The sequence below is a fragment of the Entelurus aequoreus genome, linkage group LG10 (assembly GCF_033978785.1).
Source record: "Entelurus aequoreus isolate RoL-2023_Sb linkage group LG10, RoL_Eaeq_v1.1, whole genome shotgun sequence".
Taxonomy (NCBI): domain Eukaryota; kingdom Metazoa; phylum Chordata; class Actinopteri; order Syngnathiformes; family Syngnathidae; genus Entelurus; species Entelurus aequoreus.
Genome location: NC_084740.1, coordinates 37,124,365 through 37,147,552, shown reverse-complemented (window position 1 = coordinate 37,147,552; position 23,188 = coordinate 37,124,365). Strand labels below are relative to the sequence as shown.

At 42.5% G+C, this 23,188-nt stretch overlaps 1 protein-coding gene across 5 annotated transcripts in view; it reads right to left on the bottom strand.

Moving 5' to 3' along the window:
* Positions 1–23,188, bottom strand: part of LOC133658553 (latent-transforming growth factor beta-binding protein 4) — a 154,281-nt gene that overhangs the window by 90,008 nt on the left and 41,085 nt on the right. For 4 of the 5 annotated variants that reach the window (XM_062060723.1, XM_062060717.1, XM_062060718.1 and 1 more), the window contains exon 3: positions 19,942–20,305. In XM_062060723.1, coding sequence (XP_061916707.1) covers positions 19,942–19,976 — 35 coding nt within the window. In that variant the 5' untranslated portion in view covers positions 19,977–20,305. The remainder of the gene's footprint in view (positions 1–19,941; positions 20,306–23,188) is intronic. The other variant, XM_062060721.1, reaches the window with a different exon arrangement.

Here is a 23,188-nt window from a genome sequence, read left to right as displayed (position 1 = left end):
TAAGAGTCATTTAAATAACTATAACATATAGAACATGCTATACGTTTACCAAACAATCTGTCACTCCTAATCGCTAAATCCCATGAAATCTTATACGTCTAGTCCAGTGGTTCTTAACCTGGGTTCGATCGAACCCTAGGGGTTCGGTGAGTCGTCCTCAGGGGTTCGGCGGAGCCTCCGCCACGGAGGTAAAGACACATCCGACTTATCGTGTAAATAAAAACTTCTCCCTATCAGCGTATTATGGATACCCCCAAACAATGTTCCCTCTAATTTTCCATCTGATTTGCAGGTTGATTGATCGATTTAAACATTTACTAGCAGATTGCAAAGGAAGAGAATACATTATATGAAACAGCACAGTTTACACAGTACAGTACTAAATGGTAACACCTGAATAAGTTTTTCAACTTGTTTATGTTGGGGTCCACGTTAATCAATTCATGGTATTGTGTGTAAGGTGTGTAATTTGTTGTGAGTTCATGCACTGTGTTGGTTTTGTTCTTTGAACAAGGTGATGTTCATGCACGGTTCATTTTGTGCACCAGTAAAAAAAACATAACTCTTTCTTGAATTTGAAAAAAAAAAACATTTTATTTTTTACTAAAGAAGGGTTCAGTGAATGCACATATGAAACTGGTGGGGTTCGGTACCTCCAACAAGGTTAAGAACCACTGGTCTAGTCTCTTACGTGAACGAGCTAAATAATATTATTTGATATTTTACAGTAATGTGTTAATAATTTCACACATAAGCCGCTCCTGAATATAAGTCGCACCCGCGGACAAACTATGAAAAAAACTGCGACTTATAGTCCGAAAAATATGGTATTTATTATTGCCAGGCCAATCATTAGTACTTGGGTGTTTACTAAGGCTGTGAATCTTTGGGCACCAAACGATTTGATTTGATTCAATTCTAGGGGGGCAACAATTCAAAATCAATACTTTTTAATAACATTGGGTGCCAGTTCTATGATTAACTATATTCCTCCATAAAATAGATACACAGCTCTGATAAATGTATTTTAAAGAAAACATGTTTTCTTTAATAAAATTCTACTCAAACATTTACTGGAGTCAAATACAAATAAGGCAACAAGAGAAGTATCTCAGACTTGAAGTGAAGTGAATTATATTCATATAGCGTTTTTCTCTAGTGCCTCAAAGCACTTTACATAATAAAACCTGTTATCTACATCTTTAAGTTACATTTAAACCTGTGTGGGTGGCACTTGGAGCAGGTGGGTAAAGCATCTTGCCCAAGGACACAACGGCTGTGACGAGGACGGTGGAAGCGGGAATCGAACCTGGAAGCCTTAAGTTGCTGGCACGGGCGCTCTACCATCCGAGCCACGCCGCCCCCAAAAGCCCACTTCTCCTTTGCTAAAGTAAAACTGTACAGGCGATAAAGGCATCTACATCAACGATATGATTTTCCTGAATGGCAGGAAAAGGACAGATTTCTAAAACTTTAGAAATAAAAATAAATGTTTTAAAAATAAAATATAAATGTTTAAAAAATAAAATATAAACAAATGTGTTTTGTTTTTTTATCGATTTTTGATTCTTTTTTTTAAATCAATTAAGAATCGTTACAAATAAGAATAGCGATTCATTCAAAAATCTAATTTTTTTGGACAGCCCTATAATTTACTGCTTTTATTGCTAATAACGAGCATCTGCTCATACAGGCTAACATAGGCACGTCTCAATTAATTCCAATATGAAACTAAACTGATTTCAGGAGTTCAGTTCAGACAAATAAAGCAATTAAAGGCTCAGAAAGTATATACAATAAAAAATATTCAATATTAATTGAGATGTCGCTGTAAAATTGACATGACATTCTGGTGCCCAAATTGAATTTTTAATAAAACCTAATGCTAAACGTTGTCCTCTCACATCAATTTCTGGTAACAGTTAAAAGTGGTGTCCTGATTCAACTTTTTTTTACTTTTGATACGATGTCGGTATTGGAGCATTGAGTATTGGACAATACTGACATTGAGACAATACGATATCAGCAGGAACCTTATACACTTTTATTATTTTGTAGTGTGGAATGCTGGAGAAGGTTTGATCAAGAGAAAATGAGTCAATAGTAGGTATGAAAAACACTAACATATTTATTATTAACTGTCTGGAATGGACTTATGTTGTCTTTAAGTTGAAGTGAAGTGGTATTATTATTTTTTTTAATTTTAAACACCGAGTGGTCACAATAATTTATTGAGCTCATGACATGGTAAGTGGAGTGATGCGGACACGTTTGTTACTGTATACCCTCTAATTATTTGATACCTGTTTATATTGACAAATGTGCTGTTTTAGACTGCATTATTGTTCAGAGGACACTGACTACGTCTCTTTAGCTTGTGTGCTATTGTGTGCTTGGCTGTTGTGTAGCTGCTGGCTCCTTGTAGCCTATTTTCTACCCTAAAAACTAAAATAGATGAAAAGACCAACATTGGGCGTTAATTGGAGGACATTTAGATGTCAACTGGTTGTCCAGCTTTGCACAAGTAAACTGCAGGACTTGTATCAGACATTTGACATGCAAGCCCACATAATCCCCTACTTTGCTGACATCCGATATCAATATGGGCTTGGGACACTCCTAAAAAATGAGTTTATAAATAAGTATTTCAAAATAGGGAGTTGCTTTTCAGTCACTATTTGGAACAGGGGTGTCCAATGTACACTTTTGGCCCTCAGCTTTTTTTGGCCCTTGGCAAATTGTGAAGATGAAATTAAATATTGACATATATGATTAAATATTCCAGTAATTACCATTTGCTTTGCCATTTAAATCACCAAGTTAAGATGTGGATGTTTCTTCCATACATTTTAGCTTATTTGGATTTACATTGGTTTTCTTTTAGCATCCTTTCATTTTTCTGTATGTGGTCCTCGTTGGAAACATTATGGACACACTTGCTGCAGAACAACACATTCATCCTTTTTGCTTTGAGAGACACAAAGCAGGGTTTAGAACAGTGGTTCTTAACCTGGGTTCGATCGAACCCTAGGGGTTCGGTGAGTCGGGCTCAGGGGTTCGGCGGAGGTCAAGACACACCCGACTCATCGTGTAAATAAAAACTTCTCCCTGTCGGCGTATTACGGATACGGCAACAGCAGAAGTCAGACTGATTTGCAGGTGTGTCATTTGTTGTGAGTTTATGCACTGTGTTGGTTTTGTTGTTTGAACAAGGTGATGGGACGGCGTGGCGAAGTTGGGAGAGTGGCCGTGCCAGCAATCTGAGGGTTGCTGGTTCAATCCCCACCTTCTACCATCCTAGTCACGTCCGTTGTGTCCTTGAGCAAGACACTTCACCCTTGCTCCTGATGGGCCCGGTTAGCGCCGTGCATGGCAGCTCCCGCCATCAGTGTGTGAATGTGTGTGTGTGAATGTGTGTGTGTGAATGGGTGAATGTGGAAAATAGTGTCAAAGCGGTTTGAGTTCCTTAAAAAAAGGTAGAAAAGCGCTATACAAGTACGACCCATTTACCATTTACCATGTTCATGCACGGTTCATTTTGTGCACCAGTAAAAAAACATGGTAACACTTTAGTACGGGGAACATATTCACCATTAATTAGTTGCTTATTAACATGCCACTTAGTAACATATTGGCTCTTAACTATCAATCAATCAATGTTTATTTATATAGCCCTAAATCACAAGTGTCTCAAAGGGCTGTACAAGCCACAACGACATCCTCGGTACAGAGCCCACATACGGGCAAGGAAAACTCCCCCCAGTGGGACGTCAATGTGAATGACTATGAGAAACCTTGGAGAGGACCGCATATGTGGGTAACCCCCCCTCTAGGGGAGACCGAAAGCAATGGATGTCGAGTGGGTCTGACATAATATTGTGAAAGTCCAACACATCAGCGAAAGTCCAGTCCATGGTGGGGCCAGCAGGAACCATCCCGTGCGGAGACGGGTCAGCAGCGTAGAGATGTCCCCATCCGATGAACAGGCTAGCGGTCCACCCCGGGTTGGGAGCAGAGTAGAAAAGAAAAGAAAAGAAACGGCAGATCAACTGGTCTAAAAAGGGAGTCTATTTAAAGGCTAGATTATACAAATGAGTTTTAAGATGAGACTTAAATGCTTCTACTGAGGTAGCATCTCGTGTAGTATTTTATACGTAAGTAGTAAAACCTTAAAGTCGCATCTTAGGTGCACAGGAAGCCAGTGCAAGTGAGCCAGTATAGGCGTAATATGATCAAACTTTCTTGTTTTTGTCAAAAGTCTAGCAGCCGCATTTTGTACCATCTGTAATCTTTTAATGCTAGACATAGGGAGGCCCGAAAATAAAACGTTACAGTAATCGAGACGAGATGTAACGAACGCATGGATAATGATCTCAGCATCGTTTGTGGACAAAATGGAACGAATTTTAGCGATATTACGGAGATGAAAGAAGGCCGTTTTAGTAACACTCTTAATGTGTGACTCAAACGAGAGAGTTGGGTCGAAGATAATACCTAGATTCTTTACCGAGTCGCCTTGTTTAATTGTTTGGTTGTCAAATGTTAACTAGTCATTATTAAGTACTTATTAATGCCTTTTTCGGCATGGCCTTATTATAACCCTAACCCTCTAACCATGGCCCTAACCCTCTAACCCTAGCCCTAACCAAATAACTCTAAATTAAGTCTTTGTCACTTAGAATATGTTCCCCTAGTGTCCAAAAAACTCTAAATTAAGTCTTTGTTACTTAGAATATGTTCCCCATACTAAAGTGTTACAAAAATGTAAAAAAAAATAAAATTATATTTTTCACTAAAGAAGGGTTCAGTGAATGCACATATGAAACTGGTGGGGTTCGGTACCTCCAACAAGGTTAAGAACCACTGGTCTAGAAGCTGCGTTTGGTGATAAACAGGGAATTCTTTAAGCTCTTCTTCAAGTATTTTTATGTTCATTCCCCACACACTGCCTCTCTTTGAGTCAACACAGAGCAGTTTTATCCTTCCTCAAGTCTAAAAACCAGACCCTCAGGCTGCTCGGACTCCCACGGTCTGACCTGACTGAGGCCGTGACCTGCGACCTCAGCCAGGGGGGAGCCTCCCGCTTGAGGCCCTGACAGGAGTTGACACTTCAACACTAAGATCTGGGAAAGTGAGAGTGTGTGTTCTTGTTTCTGCATCTCACAAAAGTACAGCCACTCCTCACAGCAGTGACAGGGTTTAAGGCAGGGCTATCCAAAAGTGTGGCCTGCGGGTCATTTGCGGCCCGCAGCTAATTTTTTAAACAGCCTGCACCACATTCGAAAAATAATATTTAAACAAACACTAAAAAAGTGGAACAAAAGAGCTAACAGGTGAAATGTAACAATAAAAAGTTGCAATATTGACTCTAATAACACAAAGATGCCATGCAGGCAGTTTTTTGGCAGTCATTGCTCAAAAAATAACAGATCAAATTCATAATAGTGACCTATTATTCAGGGCTCCAATCACTTCACATCAAATATTCCACTTTGAAATATTTTTTGGGGAAAATGTTGCATATTTTGTGTGATAGACATAAAAGACAAAAAGTGCATAAAACAATAAAATATAATCGATACATATAATCGATAAATAGCGAGATCTGAAATTAAAGTTAAAGTTAAAGTTAAAGTACCAATAATTGTCACACACACACTAAGTGTGGTGAAATTATTCTCTGCATTTGACCCATCCCCTTGTTCACCTCCTGGGAGGTGAGGGGAGCAGTGGGCAGCAGCGGTGGCCGCGCCCAGGAATCACTTTTGGTGATTTAACCCCCAATTCCAACCCTTGATGCTGAGTGCCAAGCACTTAAATCTAGAGATTTAAGCGTTGATGTTGTATATCAGAGAAGGGAAGGAGGCGACAACCAGGGCAGGACTACGGTTTTCAAGGTTTATTTTAAACCTTTGATGAATACGTGGCGTGTGTATGCTACTCAAAGTGAATGAGTGTTGACTATGTGTAATATTAATAATGTAAATTTTACCATGAGTTGTTGTCAGCAAATGTTGGTTGTATCTTTCGTCGTTATCCAAAGGGGCAAAGCGAAGAGGCAGTTCATGGACAGGCAAGAGGTCGTGGGCAAGAGCAGGGCAGCGTGGTCTGGTTCCGAGCAGGGAGGTCGTGGATCGGGGAGAGCAGTCAGGAATCCGGATGGGTATCGAGTGACAAGGCACGATTACGGAGGACAGGGGAGTCACTGTGGAAATACAAAAGGGCATGAACCAGGAGGAAAACACAGAGAGATAGAGCAACCACAAGGACGAGGAAATCACTGGGAAAAGGGAATGCCAGACGTGATGCTTACTGGAAGGTTAGCGACGTTCTGGCAAAGGTTCCTCGGGTCCGCTGGTCTTTATGCCGCTCCCCCTCGTCAAGTCCAGGTGCGTTGATCATTGATTGCTTGCAGGCTTGTTGCTGTGTGGGCGTGTTGTGCTCAGCACGAGCAGAGGCGTGTCTGAGCATGCTGCCAGCAGAGGGGTTAGCAGAGGTGCCTGCAGCTCCAGAGGAAACGTGGGTTCGACTCCGCGTCATGACAGTACCCCCCCCTTATGCGAGGCCCCCGACGAGCGCCGGGGAGCATCAGGATTGGCACGGTAGAAATCCTCTAGAAGTGAGGGATCGGCAAGGTAGGAGGCTGGCACCCAAGATCTGTCTTCAGGTCCATATCCCTCCCAGTCGACCAGATAAACGAGCCCCCTACCTTGTCGACGGACCCTGAGGATTTCCTTAACCGTCCAAACCTGATCTCCGTTAGACAAGAACCTAGAGGGTGAGGGGGCAGGGACAGGAGGGGACAGAGCGCTCTCCGCTACCGGTTTAATCTGAGACACATGGACAACTGGATGTCGCTTGACCGAGGGTGGGAGAGCCAATTTAACAGATACAGGATTTATGATCGACATGATGGAGAATGGACCAACATAACGTGGATCCAATTTCCTTGATGGTACCTGGAGACTGAGGTCCTTAGTGAGAAGCATCACTTGTTGTCCAGGTTTATAGGATGGGGCTGGAATGCGATGACGGTTTGCGTTGCGACATCCTCTCGGATTCCCTTTCCAAAGCTGCACGAGCGGCTCTCCACACCCTCTGACACCGTCTAATATGAGCCCTTGTTGAGGGCACAGCGATTTCCAGTTCCTGCTGGGGAAACAAGGGGGGTTGATAACCCAATGAGCACTCAAATGGAGACATACCGGTAGCGGAGCTCTTCAAGGAGTTCTAGGAAAACTCCACCCAAGGCAGAAACTTGCTCCAGGATGTGGGTTGATGACTGGCGACACAGCGGAGCATGGTCTCCAAGCTTTGATTCGCCCTCTCAGCCTGCCCGTTGCTTTGGGGATGGTATCCCGATGTGAGGCTGACCGAGGCCCCGATTCCCTTGCAGAAGGCTCTCCAGATTTGTGACGTAAACTGAGGGCCACGGTCAGAGACGATATCCACCGGGATACCATGTTGCTTGACGACGTGTAGAGTGAGGAGATCAGGGGCCGTACTTATCAAGCTTCTTAGAATTACTCCTAAGAAGTCTGCTAAGAGTTGACTTAAGAGTAAATAAATTATTCGCTGAAAGCTGCACTTAAAAGTTAGTTATCAAGCGTCTTACTCACACTTTCAGCGAAGAGTAGGACTGAATCTTAAATGTCACACTCAGAGCTGAATTACGACATTACTATGTGCCGTAAACGGAATTTTAGGTGACGTCATTTCTGTGTCCATAGAAATGACCAATCACGGAAGGGAATCCGTTGTCTAAGAATAAAGAAATATCTTGGAAATATTTAAGTGGCCAATGGGAGTGTATATTTTGACAATAAACTACAAAATAATACAAAACAAACTAGTCCCCGCCGGCACTCACGCTACCGCTCCCTCTCTTCTATCGCCCACACACTCACTGACGTCACTCACCTCACGGCCACACACATACGCTACTGTCATAACATTTTCTTTCCAATTCATTAATTAGGCAACTAATTTGAAACTGGTGTGGGTGGCTCTATATATACTAGCCCACTGCAGACACATGCAGAAATCAACAAGAAATCGAAAAGTATTAAATCTGTGACAAAAATAATATCCGCTCTGTCTAAACGATACCGTTTGATCAGCTGCTCGTCATCAAAAAAAACAAAACATTGTTCCGTTCCCTGAACGTTCGCGCACGTCTCTCTCGCCTCAGTGCCATCCCCTGCTGGCAACTCCTAACCACTTAAGACACCTCTGAAGGTCTCTTAAATATCGTGGAGAGTAGGAGTGATTCTTAGACTTAAGAACGTTGATAAAAAGCTTTTATTCTTAAGTTTGAGAGTAGGACTAAATTTCGCAAATTCTCAGGACTTAAGTGTAAAATGGCACTCTAAGAAGCTTGATAAGTACGGCCCCAGAAGTCTCTGAGGCAGAAGGTAACTTGCGCAGCGGAATGAAGTGGGCTGCCTTGGAAAAACGGCCAACAATAGTTAAGATGGTGGTGTTACCTCTAGAGGCTGGAAATCCTGTGACGAAATCCAGGGCAATGTGTGACCAAGGACGGGCAGGAATGGAGAGAGGGTGAAGAAGACCAGCGGGAGGCCTGTGTGACGTCTTGCTACGGGCACAAGTAGAACAAGCAGCGATGAACTCATGAGTGTCCTTGGCCATGGATGGCCACCAAAAACTTCTTCGCAGCAGTGATAGAGTTCGTTGAAAACCTGGATGGCAAGAGAACAGGCTGGAGTGACCCCAATCCAAGACTCTGGGTCGTAGCTCCCGATGGACAAATAGTTTGTTGGGTGGTCCACCTCCTGGTCCTGGATTGGAGCGCAGCGCAGATTTTACCAGGTCCTCCACCTTCCAGGTTACCATTCCCACAATGCGAGTGGGAGGAAGGATGGGTTCCGCTACTGATGGACAAGTGGGCTCTCTTACGAATAAACGGTATAGAGCGTCAGCCTTAGTGTTCTTGGATCCTGGCCTGAAAGAGAGCACGTAATTGAAGCGGGAAAAATACTGCTGCCACCTTGCCTGGCGATTGTTGATTCTTTTGGCAGCTCGGATGTGCAGAAGGTTGCTGTGGTCAGTCAGGATCTGGAACTGGTGTCTAGCCCCTTCCAGCCAGTGTCTCCATTCCACCAGGGCCTCGTGGACCGCCAATAATTCTCTATTCCCAGCATCATAGTTTTGTTCGGCCTGAGTCAGACGTCTAGAAAAGAAGGCAACAGGATGAATTAATTTGTCATTCTTGGATCTTTGAGAGAGAATAGCCCCAATCCCTGAGTCCGAGGCATCCACCTCCACCAAGAAGGCAGTGTCCAAGTCAGGGTGGACCAGAATGGGGGCCGAAACAAAACGCTCCTTTAATTCCTCGAAGGCCTTCCTAGCCAAAAGAGTCCATACAAAAGGCACGTTAGTTGACGTGAGAGAATGGAGCGGTGCCGCAACCCTACTGAAGTCCTGGATGAATCGTCGGTAGAAGCCGGCGAAGCCGAGGAACCTCCGAAGTTCCGTCCTCGTGGTTGGTTGCGGCCACTTCACCACGGCCTCCACCTTCTTCGGGTCGGGTCTTATGTGACCCCTTTCGACCACAAATCCCAGGAACTCCACTGAAGAGGAGTGGAAGCAGCATTTTTCTGCCTTAACAAATAGGCAATTCTCCAAAAGACGTTGCAGGACACGTCGAACATGTTGCTGGTGATCAGAGAGGTTACAGGAGAAAATCAAAATATCGTCAAGGTACACAACCATGAATTGATCCAGCATGTCCCGGAGGATGTCGTTAACAAGTGTTTGAAAAACTGCAGGTGCGTTAGTAAGTCCAAAAGGCATTACCCGGTACTCGTAATGCCCCATATGGGTGTTGAAGGCCGTTTTCCACTCGTCTCCCTCTCTGATTCGTACCAGGTGATAGGCGTTACGAAGATCCAGTTTGGTGAATATGGTTGCAGGTGCCAAGGACTCAAAGGAAGAGTTGAGTAGCGGAAGGGGGTACTTGTTTTTGATGGTAATGTTGTTAAGATGACGGTAATCAATGCAGGGTCGAAGGGACCCATCCTTCTTGGCCACGAAAAAGAATCCCGCCGCCAGTGGAGACTTGGACGGGGTAATGATGCCCGAGGCAAGGCCCTCTGTAATGTACTTCCTCATTGCTTCCTTCTCTGGGAGAGACAAATTGTAAAGGCGGCTAGACGGCAGGGTAGCGTTAGGAAGTAGTTCAATGGCACAGTCGTAGGGTCTAGGAGGGGGTAGTTCCAGAGCACGTACCTTGCTGAAGACCTCGGCTAGGTCATGGTAGCAAGCAGGAACCATGGATAGATCGGCCTGGGGAGTCAGGGTAGTGGAGTGGTGGACCGGAGGAGACGCTGACCCCAGACAATTGGCCATGCAGGGTGTGCTCCGGGCTAGGATTCTGCCGGAAGTCCAGGAAATATGGGGATTGTGGTGACGAAGCAAATATCTTCCAAGCACAAGTGGGGCTACTGGAGCTTCCAGCACCCATAGGCTGATGGTCTCCTTGTGGTTACCAGAAATGGTCATGGAAAGGGGCTCTGTGCGGTACTTGATGGGGCCCAATGGCCGTCCATCCAGGGCCTGTGCTGACAGCGTTTTGTCCAGGGAGATCAGGGGAATGCCCATCTGCCGGGCGAATTTGTAGTCCAAAAGACTTTCGTCAGCTCCAGAGTCCACAAATGCCTGTACTTGAATGCTCCTCTTGTCCCAGGCCAGAATAGCGGGTAGCAGTATGTCGGGGTTTTCTTCATTACGGGGGGAATTAAGTATGGCTCACCAGGACTGCCATAGATGTACTAGGGGAGCAGTCTGGTTCCACTTCTGCCTTGAAGGTAGGCAGAGTTTGGCTCCTAGAGGCAGCTATCTGGTCTCGCTCTGCTGCTCGCTCACAAAGTCTTAGGTCAAATTGGAGGGCCAGTTCGATGAGATCTCTGCAGGACGTGGGTCTGTCCCTCAGTAGACCGTCCTTGATTTCCTCAGAAAGACCGCGACGGAATGCGCTTTGGAGCGCCCGGTCACCCCAACCGCTGTCTGCCGCCAAAGTCCGGAACTCTAAGGTGTAGGCTGCCACGGAGCGGGATCCCTGCGAGATGGAGTGCAGACGTCCGGCCGCGTCCCCCCCATCCTTGGGGTGATCAAAAACAGCCCGAAATTCAGCACGGAAGGCAGAATAGTCGGAGTTAAGCCCAACGGTCCTGTCGACTGCAGCTGTAGCCCACTTGAGAGCCGGACCGGAAAGTAAGGAAAAAATAAATGCTATTCTGGCGCCGTCGGAGGAATAACGGGAGGGCTGGTGACGGAAAATGAGGTCACATTGAACCAAAAACCCTCTACAAAGTTCAAAGTCCCCTTCAAAGTTTAGGCCTGGCAATTCTGGGCTCACGTGCCAAAATGCTGTTTTCGGGTCCAAGGACTGGAGAAGCACGAGGAGGTACCACCGGTCCAGGACTGGCCCCGGGCACATGTTGTCCAGCCTGGAATATAGTCTGGTGAAGGCTCTCTCTAGATGATCCTCAAGGGCAGTAAACCGAACCTGATGTTCGCTAACAACGGAGCTAAGGATAGCTAGGTCGGAAGATATGGCTATCTGGGCCTGGGGCTTGCCGTTGTCGCCTGGTTCCGACATGTTGTTGGCCAGAACGTACTGTTGTATATCAGAGAAGGGAAGGAGGCGACAACCAGGGCAGGACTGCGGTTTTCAAGGTTTATTTTAAACCTTTGATGAATACGTGGCGTGTGTATGCTACTCAAAGTGAATGAGTGTTGACTATGTGTAATATTAATAATGTAAATGTTACCATGAGTTGTTGTCAGCAAATGTTGGTTGTATCTTTCGTCGTTATCCAAAGGGGCAAGGCGAAGAGGCAGTTCATGGACAGGCAAGAGGTCGTGGGCAAGAGCAGGGCAGCGTGGTCTGGTTCCGAGCAGGGAGGTCGTGGATCGGGGAGAGCAGTCAGGAATCCGGATGGGTATCGAGTGACAAGGCACGATCACGGAGGACAGGGGAGTCACTGTGGAAATACAAAAGGGCATGAACCAGGAGGAAAACACAGAGAGATAGAGCAACCACAAGGACGAGGAAATCACTGGGAAAAGGGAATGCCAGACGTGATGCTTACTGGAAGGTTAGCGACGTTCTGGCAAAGGTTCCTCGGGTCCGCTGGTCTTTATGCCGCTCCCCCTCGTCAAGTCCAGGTGCGTTGATCATTGATTGCTTGCAGGCTTGTTGCTGTGTGGGCGTGTTGTGCTCAGCACGAGCAGAGGCGTGTCTGAGCATGCTGCCAGCAGAGGGGTTAGCAGAGGTGCCTGCAGCTCCAGCTGCAGAGGAAACGTGGGTTCGACTCCGCGTCATGACAGTTGAAAGTAAAAAGAATAAAAGAAGAAATCTGTGACCTTTTTTTATTTATTTATTTTTTTAAACACTTTTATGAGTGGGGTCCTTTTGTATTCCCAATACTTTTAGTGGGATAAAAAAAAACAAAAAAACTGTCATTACTTAAAAAATAATAATAAATTAAAATCAATGTTATGAATTACCGACCTATTTAAGCCTCACATTAAAAATTGCACTTTAAAATATTTTTCGGGAAAAATGTTGCATAATTTGTGCGTTTGCCACATAAAAAACATGTTTGTTTGTTTTTTTATAAAAAGTGTATAAAAAAACATAATAAATAATAATAAAAACTTACAATCGATGGATAGATCTGAAGTTGATCTAAAGACTCAAGTGTTGAAAGTAATACAAAAAAAATCTAAGACCTTTTTGGGTACCTTTGCTGGGTATTGTGGCCAAACAGCTAAAATGTTGTGTCATCTGACATCACATGGACAAAGATCAGGGGCCGTACTTATCAAGCTTCTTAGAGTGCCATTTTACACTTAAGTCCTGAGAATTTGCGAAATTTAGTCCTACTCTCAAACTTAAGAATAAAAGCTTTTTATCAACGTTCTTAAGTCTAAGAATCACTCCTACTCTCCACGATATTTAAGAGACCTTCAGAGGTGTCTTAAGTGGTTAGGAGTTGCCAGCAGGGGATGGCACTGAGGCGAGAGAGACGTGCGCGAACGTTCAGGGAACGGAACAATGTTTTGTTTTTTTTTTGATGACGACCAGCTGATCAAACGGTATCGTTTAGACAGAGCGGATATTATTTTTGTCACAGATTTAATACTTTTCGATTTCTTGTTGATTTCTGCATGTGTCTGCAGTGGGCTAGTATATATAAAGCCACCCACACCAGTTTCAAATTAGTTGCCTAATTAATGAATTGGAAAGAAAATGTTATGACAGTAGCGTATGTGTGTGGCCGTGAGGTGAGTGACGTCAGTGAGTGTGTGGGCGATAGAAGAGAGGGAGCGGTAGCGTGAGTGCCGGCGGGGACTAGTTTGTTTTGTATTATTTTGTAGTTTATTGTCAAAATATACACTCCCATTGTCCACTTAAATATTTCCAAGATATTTCTTTATTCTTAGACAACGGATTCCCTTCCGTGATTGGTCATTTCTATGGACACAGAAATGACGTCACCTAAAATTCCTTTTACGGCACATAGTAATGTCGTAATTCAGCTCTGAGTGTGACACTTAAGATTCAGTCCTACACTTCGCTGAAAGTGTGAGTAAGACGCTTGATAACTAACTTTTAAGTGCAGCTTTCAGCGAAGAATTTATTTACTCTTAAGTCAACTCTTAGCAGACTTCTTAGGAGTAATTCTAAGAAGCTTGATAAGTACGGCCCCAGATCTTCTGGAGGAAAGTTCTGTGGTCAGATGAAACAAAAATTTAGCTGTTTGGCCACAATACCCAGCAATATGTTTGGAGGAGAAAAAGTGAGGCCTTTAATCCCAGGAGCACCAGGCCTACCTTCAAGCATGGTGGTGGTAGTATTATGCTCTGGGCCTGTTTTGCTGCCAATGGAACTGGTGCTTTACAGAGAGTAAATGTGACGATGAAAAAGGAGGATTACCTCCAAATTCTTCAGGACAACCTAAAACCATCAGCCCGGAGGTTGGGTCTTGGGCGCAGTTGGGTGTTCCAACAGGACAATGACCCCAAACACACATCAAAAGTGGTAAAGGAATGGCTAAATCAGGCTAGAATTAAGGTTTTAGAATAGCCTTCCCAAAGTCCTGAATTAAACATGTGGGCAATGCTGAAGAAACAAGTCTATGTCAGAAAACCAACACATTTAGCTGAACTGGACCAATTTTGTTAAGAGGTGTGGTTAAAAATTCAACCAGAAGCGCCTTATTGCAGTGAAACTTGCCAAAGGACATGTAAGCAAATATTAACATTGCTGTACTTTTGACCCAGCAGATTTGGTCACGTTTTCAGTAGACCCATAATAAATTCATAAAAGAACCAAACTTCATGAATGTTTTTTGTGACCAACAAGTATGTGCTCCAATCACTCTAACACAAAAAAATTTGAGTTGTAGAACTTATTAGAAACTCAAGACAGCCATGACATTATGTTCTTCACAAGTGTATGTAAACTTTTGACCACGACTGTATGTGTATGTATGTGTGTGTGTATATATATATATATATATATATATATATATATATATATATATATATATATATATATATATATATATATAAATAATTGATAGATAGACCTGAAACTGAAACCCACTACTACCGACCACGCAGTCTGATAGTTTATATATCAATGATGAAATCTTAACATTGCAACACATGCCAATACGGCCGGGTTAACTTATAAAGTGACATTTTAAAATTCCCGGGAAATATCCGGCTGAAACATCGCGGTATGATGACGTATGCGCGTGACGAAGTCCGAGTAACGGAAGTTATGGTACCCCGTAGAATCCTATACAAAAAGCTCTGTTTTCATTTCATAATTCCACAGTATTCTGGACATCTTTTGCAATTTTTTTAACGAACAATGAAGGCTGCAAAGAAGACAGTTGTAGGTGTGATCAGTGTATTAGCAGCGGACTACAGCAACACAACCAGGAGGACTTTGTTGGAGCGCTAGCCGCGCTAGCCGCGCTAGCCGCGCTAGCCGCCGACTTCACCTTGACTTCCTACGTCTCCGGGCCGCCAAACGCATCGGGTGAAGTCCTTCGTCCTTCTGCCGATCGCTGGAACGCAGGTGAGCACGGGTGTTGATGAGCAAATGAGGGCTGGCTGGCGTAGGTGGAGAGCTAATGTTTTTAGCATAGCTCTGTGCAATCCGGTTGCTAAGTTAGCTTCAATGGCGTCCTTAGCACAGCATTGTTAACCTTCGCCAGCCTGGAAAGCATTAACCGTGTATTAACATGTCCACGGTTTAATAGTATTGTTGATTTTCTATCTATACTTCGAGTCAGGGGTTTATTTCTTTTGTTTCTATATGCAGTTAAAGCAAGATGCTATCACGTTAGCTCGTAGGTAAAGCATTTCGCCGATGTAAAAGGCACTGAATGTCCATTTCGCGTTCTCGACTCTCATTTTCAAGAGGATATAGTATCCGAGGTGGTTTAAAATACAAATCTGTGATCTACAATAGAAAAAGGAGAGTGTGGAATCCAATGAGCCAGCTTGTACCTAAGTTACGGTCAGAGCGAAAAAAGATACGTCCATCGCTGCCTCTCAAGTCATTCACTGTAACGTTCGAATCTTTCATCCTCGCTCAAATTAATGGGGTAATCATCACTTTCTCGGTCCGAATCTCTCTCGCTCCATTGTAAACAATGGGGAATTGTGAGGAATCCTAGCTCCTGTGACGTCACGCTACTTCCGGTACAGGCAAGGCTTTTTTTTATCAGCGAGCAAAAGTTGCGAACTTTATCGTCGATTTTCTCTACTAAATCCTTTCAGCAAAAATATGGCAATATCGCGAAATGATCAAGTATGACACATAGAATGGATCTGCTATTCCCGTTTAAATAAAAAAAAAGTCATTTCAGTAGGCCTTTAATGAGTGGCGCCTTTTTGGATCCCCAAGAATTTTAATGGGATTTTTTTTGGGGGGGTAAAAATATTTAGATTTAAAATCAATGTTATGAATTATTGACCTAATTAGGGCTCCAATTACTTCACATCAATTTTCCACTTTGAAATATTTTTTGGGGAAAATCTTGAATATTTTGTGTGTTTGCCATAAAAAACAAGATTTATTTTTTATACAAAGTGCGCACAACATTACAAAAATAATAAAAAATTATAATCCATAGATAGCTAGATCTGAAGTTAAGAGACTTAAGCGTTAAAAGTAATTTTTTTTAAAAATCTATGACCTTTTTAACACTTTTATGAGGGGGTCTTTTTGGATCCCCAAGAATTTTAGTAGGATTTTTTTTATACTGTCATTGCTTAAAAATAATAATAAATTAAAATCAATGTTTATTGATCAATGTTTTGACTTTTTCAAAGCCCTAATTACTTCACATTAAAAGGTACCATATGTAGAAATGGTACTACAATCACAGTCAAAATTCTGTAGTCCACTCCCACTCTCCATGACTGAGGTTGCCAGATACGCAGCCGAATCCGAATCTTACTCCAAAGAACTTCAAATGGCAATAGACGAGTCCTACCCTATAGGTTTCTCTTGTTTGTGCTTCTTGCAAGATGGTTTACTAAGTTATTATGCCACATTTTACTGATGTCCATTTGCCAGATGTATTTGTAAAGTTACGCAGCAATATTTTCGTCTGGAGTTGGGACAGATTGTTGGCATTACCCTGCTAAAATGTGTAGTTTGATTGCACAAAATGATTATATACAATAATATATTACATATGGCATAGGCCTACTTTGATGGCAAGCCAAGGCCAACAGTAAAATTACCGCCACATTTTGTTCAGCATAACTCCATGTTGCATCCAACCTGACGCACTGCATTCTCTTCCATGTACGCACGTCACCATCTTTCAGTGCAGAGTGCTATTCTATGAGCCAACCCACGTTACGCAAAAAACACATGACGCATAAATCATATAGCCGACTACCATGTCAGTACACAAAGTATTGCTAAGTAAGCATTACACTAGTGTGATGGTGTTTCGCTCCAAGCATTCGTTGCACAAACATACTAGCTTTGTTAGACAAGATCATAGACTGTACTGGACAATATAGTTTACATACCAAATGTCCATTTCCATTTATTACAAGTGATAAGAAAACGTAATTGCCTGACTTACCTATCAAGGAGGAAATTAGCAAGTTTGGCGTCAGATGAAAAAATCTTCTCTGCCTTCAATCGTCTCCATCTTTCAAAAGGCATCCCGGATACAAATCCTTGTTTTGTTCCTGGGTTTGTCATAAATAAGTTGAGAATCGTAACGATGCCTTTTAGATTTACTAAGGTCTGACATGTTTAGTAACTTTACCAGTGGCAGTAGCTCGACAAAGAGGGCGGTGCGTAACTGGCAACCTGGATGTGACACATTCACGGACTTTCTAATTGGTCAAACTGTGGATGGCGGGGCATCGAAATTAAAATAATAGCAATATTTTGGGGCTGTAAATCTAATTTAGAAATGAGCATAAACTGGCTGAACTACTGTTATCAGTTATAAAGGTATTCGAAAAGAACATGATTTATTAATACATGATGACTTGACATGAAATTGTTACATATGGCACCTTTAAATATTCCACGTTGAAATATTTTTTGGGGAATATATTGCATATTTTGTGTGTTTGCCATATACAAAACAAGGTTTTGTTTGATAAAAAGTGTATAAAACAAATATGAAAATAAAAAAACTTATAATCAATAAATAGATCTGAAGTCGATATTGAGACTTAAAGGCCTACTGAAAGCCACTACTACCAACCACGCAGTCTGATAGTTTATATATCAATGATGAAATCTTAACATTGCAACACATGCCAATACGGCCGGGTTAACTTATAAAGTGCAATTTTAAAATTCCCGCCATACTTCCGGTTGAAAAACTCCTTTGGATATGATTTATGCGCGTGACGTCACAAAAGCAACGGAAGTGGTTGGACCCCATCTGACCCGATAGAAAAGCCTCTTGTTTTCTTCGACAAAATTCCACAGTATTCTGGACATCTGTGTTGGTGAATCTTTTGCAATTTGTTTAATGAACAATGGAGGCTGCAAAGAAGAACGTTGTAGGTGGGATCGATCGGTGTCTTACCGGCTAAGTACAATACTGTAATATCTGTGATATTTGCATTAGTGTACTGTGTCTTTAAGGGTTTGGGGAACGCGCATGCGCGAGTGAGTTGGCGGAGAACTTGAGTGTGTGTGAGCGTGAGTTTTGGCTAACAGCAGCTCGTGTATGTGTGTGCGTTACTTTTTGAACTACAACCAGTTACCGCTTGTTAATAAAGCGATTGAGCAGCGCATCCTCGTCTGTGTGACTCCTTCTCCACTGCGGGGCATTACAATACTTACAGCAACACAACAAGGACTACTTACCCTGACGCCTAGCCGATGCTTGCCGCCAAACCCACGGATGAAGTCCTTCGTCGCGCCGTTGATCGCTAGAATGCAGGTGAGCACGGCTGTTGATGAGCAGATGAGGGCTGGCTGGCGTAGGTGGAGCGCTAATGTTTGATCATAGTTCTGTGAGGTCCGGTTGCTAAGTTGCTAAATTAGCCTTAGGGTCGTTAGCAACAGCATAGTTAAGCCTTACCAGGCTGAGAATTTTTAACCGTGTAGTTACATGTACATGGTTTAATATTATTGTTGGTCTTCTGTCTATCCTTCCAGTCAGGGGTTTATTTATTTTGTTTCTATCTTCATTTGAGAACGACGCTAGCACGTTAGCTCAGTAGCTAAGTGTGTCACCGATGTATTGTCTTGGAGATAAAAGTCACTTTAAATGTCCATTTCGCGTGCTCAACTCTCATTTTCAAGAGGATATAGTATCCGAGGTGGTTTAAAATACAAATCCATGATCCACAATAGAAAAAGGAGAGTGTGGAATCCAATGAGCCAGCTTGTACCTAAGTTACGGTCAGAGCGAAAAAAGATACGTCCATCACTGCCTCTCAAGTCCTTCACTGTAACGTTCCTCATCTACGAATCTTTCATCCTCGCTCAAATTAATGGGGTAATCGTCACTTTCTCGGTCCGAATCTCTCTCGCTCCATTGTAAACAATGGGGAATTGTGAGGAATACTAGCTCCTGTGACGTCACGCTACTTCCGGTACAGGCAAGGCTTTTTTTTATCAGCGAGCAAAAGTTGCGAACTTTATCGTCGATTTTCTCTACTAAATCCTTTCAGCAAAAATATGGCAATATCGCGAAATGATCAAGTATGACACATAGAATGGATCTGCTATTCCCGTTTAAATTTTAAAAAATCATTTCAGTAGGCCATTAAGCGTTGAAAGTAAGAAAAAAAAAGTGTATGACCTTTTTAAACAAAAATGAGTGGGGGCCCTTTTGGATCCCTGAGAAGTTTAGTGGGATTTTTTTTTTAACGGCCAGTATTCAAAAAACATCAATGAATTGAAATACATTTTGTTATTAATTATTAACCTATCTTAGGCTGCAATTACTCTACATCAAATATTCCACTTTGAAACTTTTTTGAGGGGAAAATATTGCATATATTATGTGTTTACCATAAAAACGGGGTTTTGACAAAAAGGCATAAAACGTTAAAAAAAAACTTTATATCCACGGATACACCTAAAGTTGATCTTGAGATTTAAGCACTGAATTAAAAAATAATAATATATGACTCATTTTTTACGTTTTTATTGGCGAGACCATTCTGGGTCCCCGGGACCAAACTTGAGAGGAGCCCTAAAGGTAAAAAAAAAATATGTATATATATATATAAATAATTGTATTGGTTTTGAAAATGGCCTTTAGTGAAAACAGTTTGCACATCCCTGGTCTAAGGTGAGGAGCTCCACCTGCTGCTTCAATGCACAAACTGCAACGATTAGCGCTTCAAAAAGAGGCTGTGGGAAGGCAGAAGGGGACACAATTTAAGTCTCACCTGAGAAAAGTCTTCTTTGCTGCGACAGGCTTCATGTCCTCAATCTGAGACTGTCTGCTCTCTCTGCTGGAGTTTGGACGTTCCTCAGCGGAGAACTTGGCCTCCTGTCCCTCCTGCAGACTTCTTCTTTTGTCACCTTCAACTCCAGATCCTAGGAGTCTCACACGCTCACCCACAGGAGGTGCTTCAGCGGAGCGTTGAAGATCTTTGACTCCTGGAGTAGCACTGGAGGAGGGCAGGGCTAGGACAGGGGCTGTGATTGAGATGTAGGAAGCGCCGCTGGATGGTGACGTCGTTGCCTTCGAAACCACACACTGACCTTTTGGACATGAGGCAGCGCCACGGCAACCAGGGAGACACCTCCCTGCAGGAGGAGAGGAGTAGAAGAAAAGGTGAGTAATAAAGTGGAACGCTGTGATTCAGGGGTTGGCCTTTAGGGGGCAGTGGTGTTTGCCGGCCAGACAGACCAAGAGAGAGGAAGTCGCACTGAAGTGTTAAAGTGGTGATTTTTTTGCCTCATCAGCATTCAGTTGACATGATAATATTTTATCTAAGCCTATTTTGTACTGAACAGGAAGTCACTGTGTAAATAAACGTTACTTATGTTGTAACTTAGTGATAAGGAAGTTACCAACACTACAACATACACTGAACGTTTTTCCTTCAAATCCCCCTCTGTTATGGTTGGTTATGGAGGCTAACTCAACTAAACCAGTATCTTTTAGGATTCTGGTTCACTCTCCCATCCACTATTCTACTTCCGCTTTTACGAAAAATCCAATCGTAAAAACATCATTCAGAATTTGGGTTCTGTTTAAGCGCTATTTTGGCTTACAGACTATATCTAGTCTTGCACCCATCACTGCTAATCATGCTTTCCCTCCCTCTCTTGTCAATAGTGCCTTTTTAAGATGGTCAAGTCTGGGGTTAAACAACATTAAAGATGTACCGTATTTTTCGGAGTATAAGTCGCACCGGCCGAAAATGCATAATAAAGAAGGAAAAAAACATATATAAGTCGCACTGGAGTATAAGTCGCATTTTTGGGGGACATTTATTTGATAAAAGCCAACACCAAGAATAGACATTTGAAAGGCAATTTAAAATAAAGAATAGTGAACAACAGGCTGAATAAGTGTACGTTATATGAGGCATAAGTAACCAACTGAGAACGTGCCTGGTATGTTAACGTAACATATTATGGTAAGAGTCATTCAAATAACTATAACATATAGAACATGCTATACGTTTACCAAACAATCTGTCACTCCTAATCGCTAAATCCCATGAAATCTTATACGTCTAGTCTCTTACGTGAATGAGATAAATAATATTATTTGATATTTTACGCTAATGTGTTAATAATTTCACACATAAGTCACTCCTGAGTATAAGTCGCACCCCCGGCCAAACTATGAAAAAAAACTGCGACTTATAGTCCGAAAAATACGATATATATTGACAACACTTTTGCCTCTTTCCAGCAACTTTGTGATACATTTTCACTCCTTAATCAACACTTTTTTAGACATGTACAGATCCGCAGTTTTGTTCATAATACTTTTCTCAGGTTTCCAAACTGACACAGTTTTAGTTGCTTTTTTGACACCACCGCCGACTTTAAATGACACGTATTTCCAATCACTTTTTTAATTTATGCCCGGAGTTTCTGAATTAAATTAAGTCACTTTGCGAGGGTGACTTAGGAGTGACCCTATCTGAAGAGAGCTGGACAGAAATTTTAAATAGAGTTCATAAGTCTTCTATTTGTGCGAGACACAGCCTTATTCAATGCAAGCGTCCGGCTAGTTAGGATGTATGACGGAATATTGGTATGATATCAACAGTCCCAGCTAATTTAATACACATGTTTTGGCTTTGCTCATCCCTGTGCAGTTATTGGACTGACATTTTAATACCGTATTTTTCGGACTATAAGGCCTACTGAAACCCACTACTACCGACCACGCAGTCTGATAGTTTATATATCAATGATGAAATCTTAACATTGCAACACATGCCAATACGGCCGGGTTAACTTATAAAGTGCAATTTTAAATTTCCCGCTAAACTTCCGGTTGGAAACGTCTATATATGATGACGTATGCGCGTGACGTCACGACGGCAACGGAAGTATTCGTACCCAATGTGTCACCATACAAACTGCTCTGTTTTCATCAAACAATTCCACAGTATTCTGGGCATCTGTGTTGGTGAAACTTTTGCAATTTGTTTAATGGACAATGGAGACTGCAAATAAGAAAGTTGTAGGTGCGATCGGTGTATTCGCGGCGGACTACAGCAACACAATCAGGAGGTTGTGTTGTGTTTGAGCTAGATAGCAGACGCACTACCGTGAGTACATCTTTGGCTTCCAAACATTTGATCGCTTGCCCGTACGTGCGTGTCGCTATGTGAATGTCACATACGTAACTTTGGGGAAATATATGTTTCTTGCCAACTCTGATGGCGGCCGAGGTGTCGTCGAAAGCTACAACGCCCGCTGCCGCTCCGTAGTTAGCTTCAATTGCTAAGCTTCGCCAAGCTGGAAATTATTAACCGTGTATTTACATGTTCATGGTTTAATAGTATTGTTGATCTTCTGTCTATCCTTCCAGTCACATTTTTTTTTAAATTTTGTTTCTATCTGCATTTGAGCCCGATGCTATCACGTTAGCTCCGTAGCTAAAGTGCGTCAACGATGTATTGTCGTGGAGATAAAAGTCACTGTGAATGTCCATTTCGCGTTCTCGACTCTCATTTTCAAGAGGATATAGTATCCGAGGTGGTTTAAAATACAAATCCGTGATCCACAAAAGAAAAAGGAGAAAGTGTGGAATCCAAAGAACCCTTGTACCTCAGTTACGGTCAGAGCGAAAAAAATACGTCCTGCACTGCCTCTCTAGTCCTTCACTGTAACGTTCGAATCTTTCATCCTCGCTCAAATTAATTCTCGGTCCAAATCTCTCTCGCTCCATTGTAAACAATGGGGAATTGTGAGGAATCCTTCCTCCTGTGACGTCACGCTACTTCCGGTATAGGCAAGGCTTTTTTTAATCAGCGACCAAAAGTTGCGAACTTTATCGTCGTTATTCTATACTAAATCCTTTCAGCAAAAATATGGCAAAATCGCGAAATGATCAAGTATGACACATAGAATGGATCTGCTATCCCCGTTTAAATAAAAAAAATTCATTTCAGTAGGCCTTTAAAATCCTTTCATTTTCTCAAAACTCGACAGTGCGCC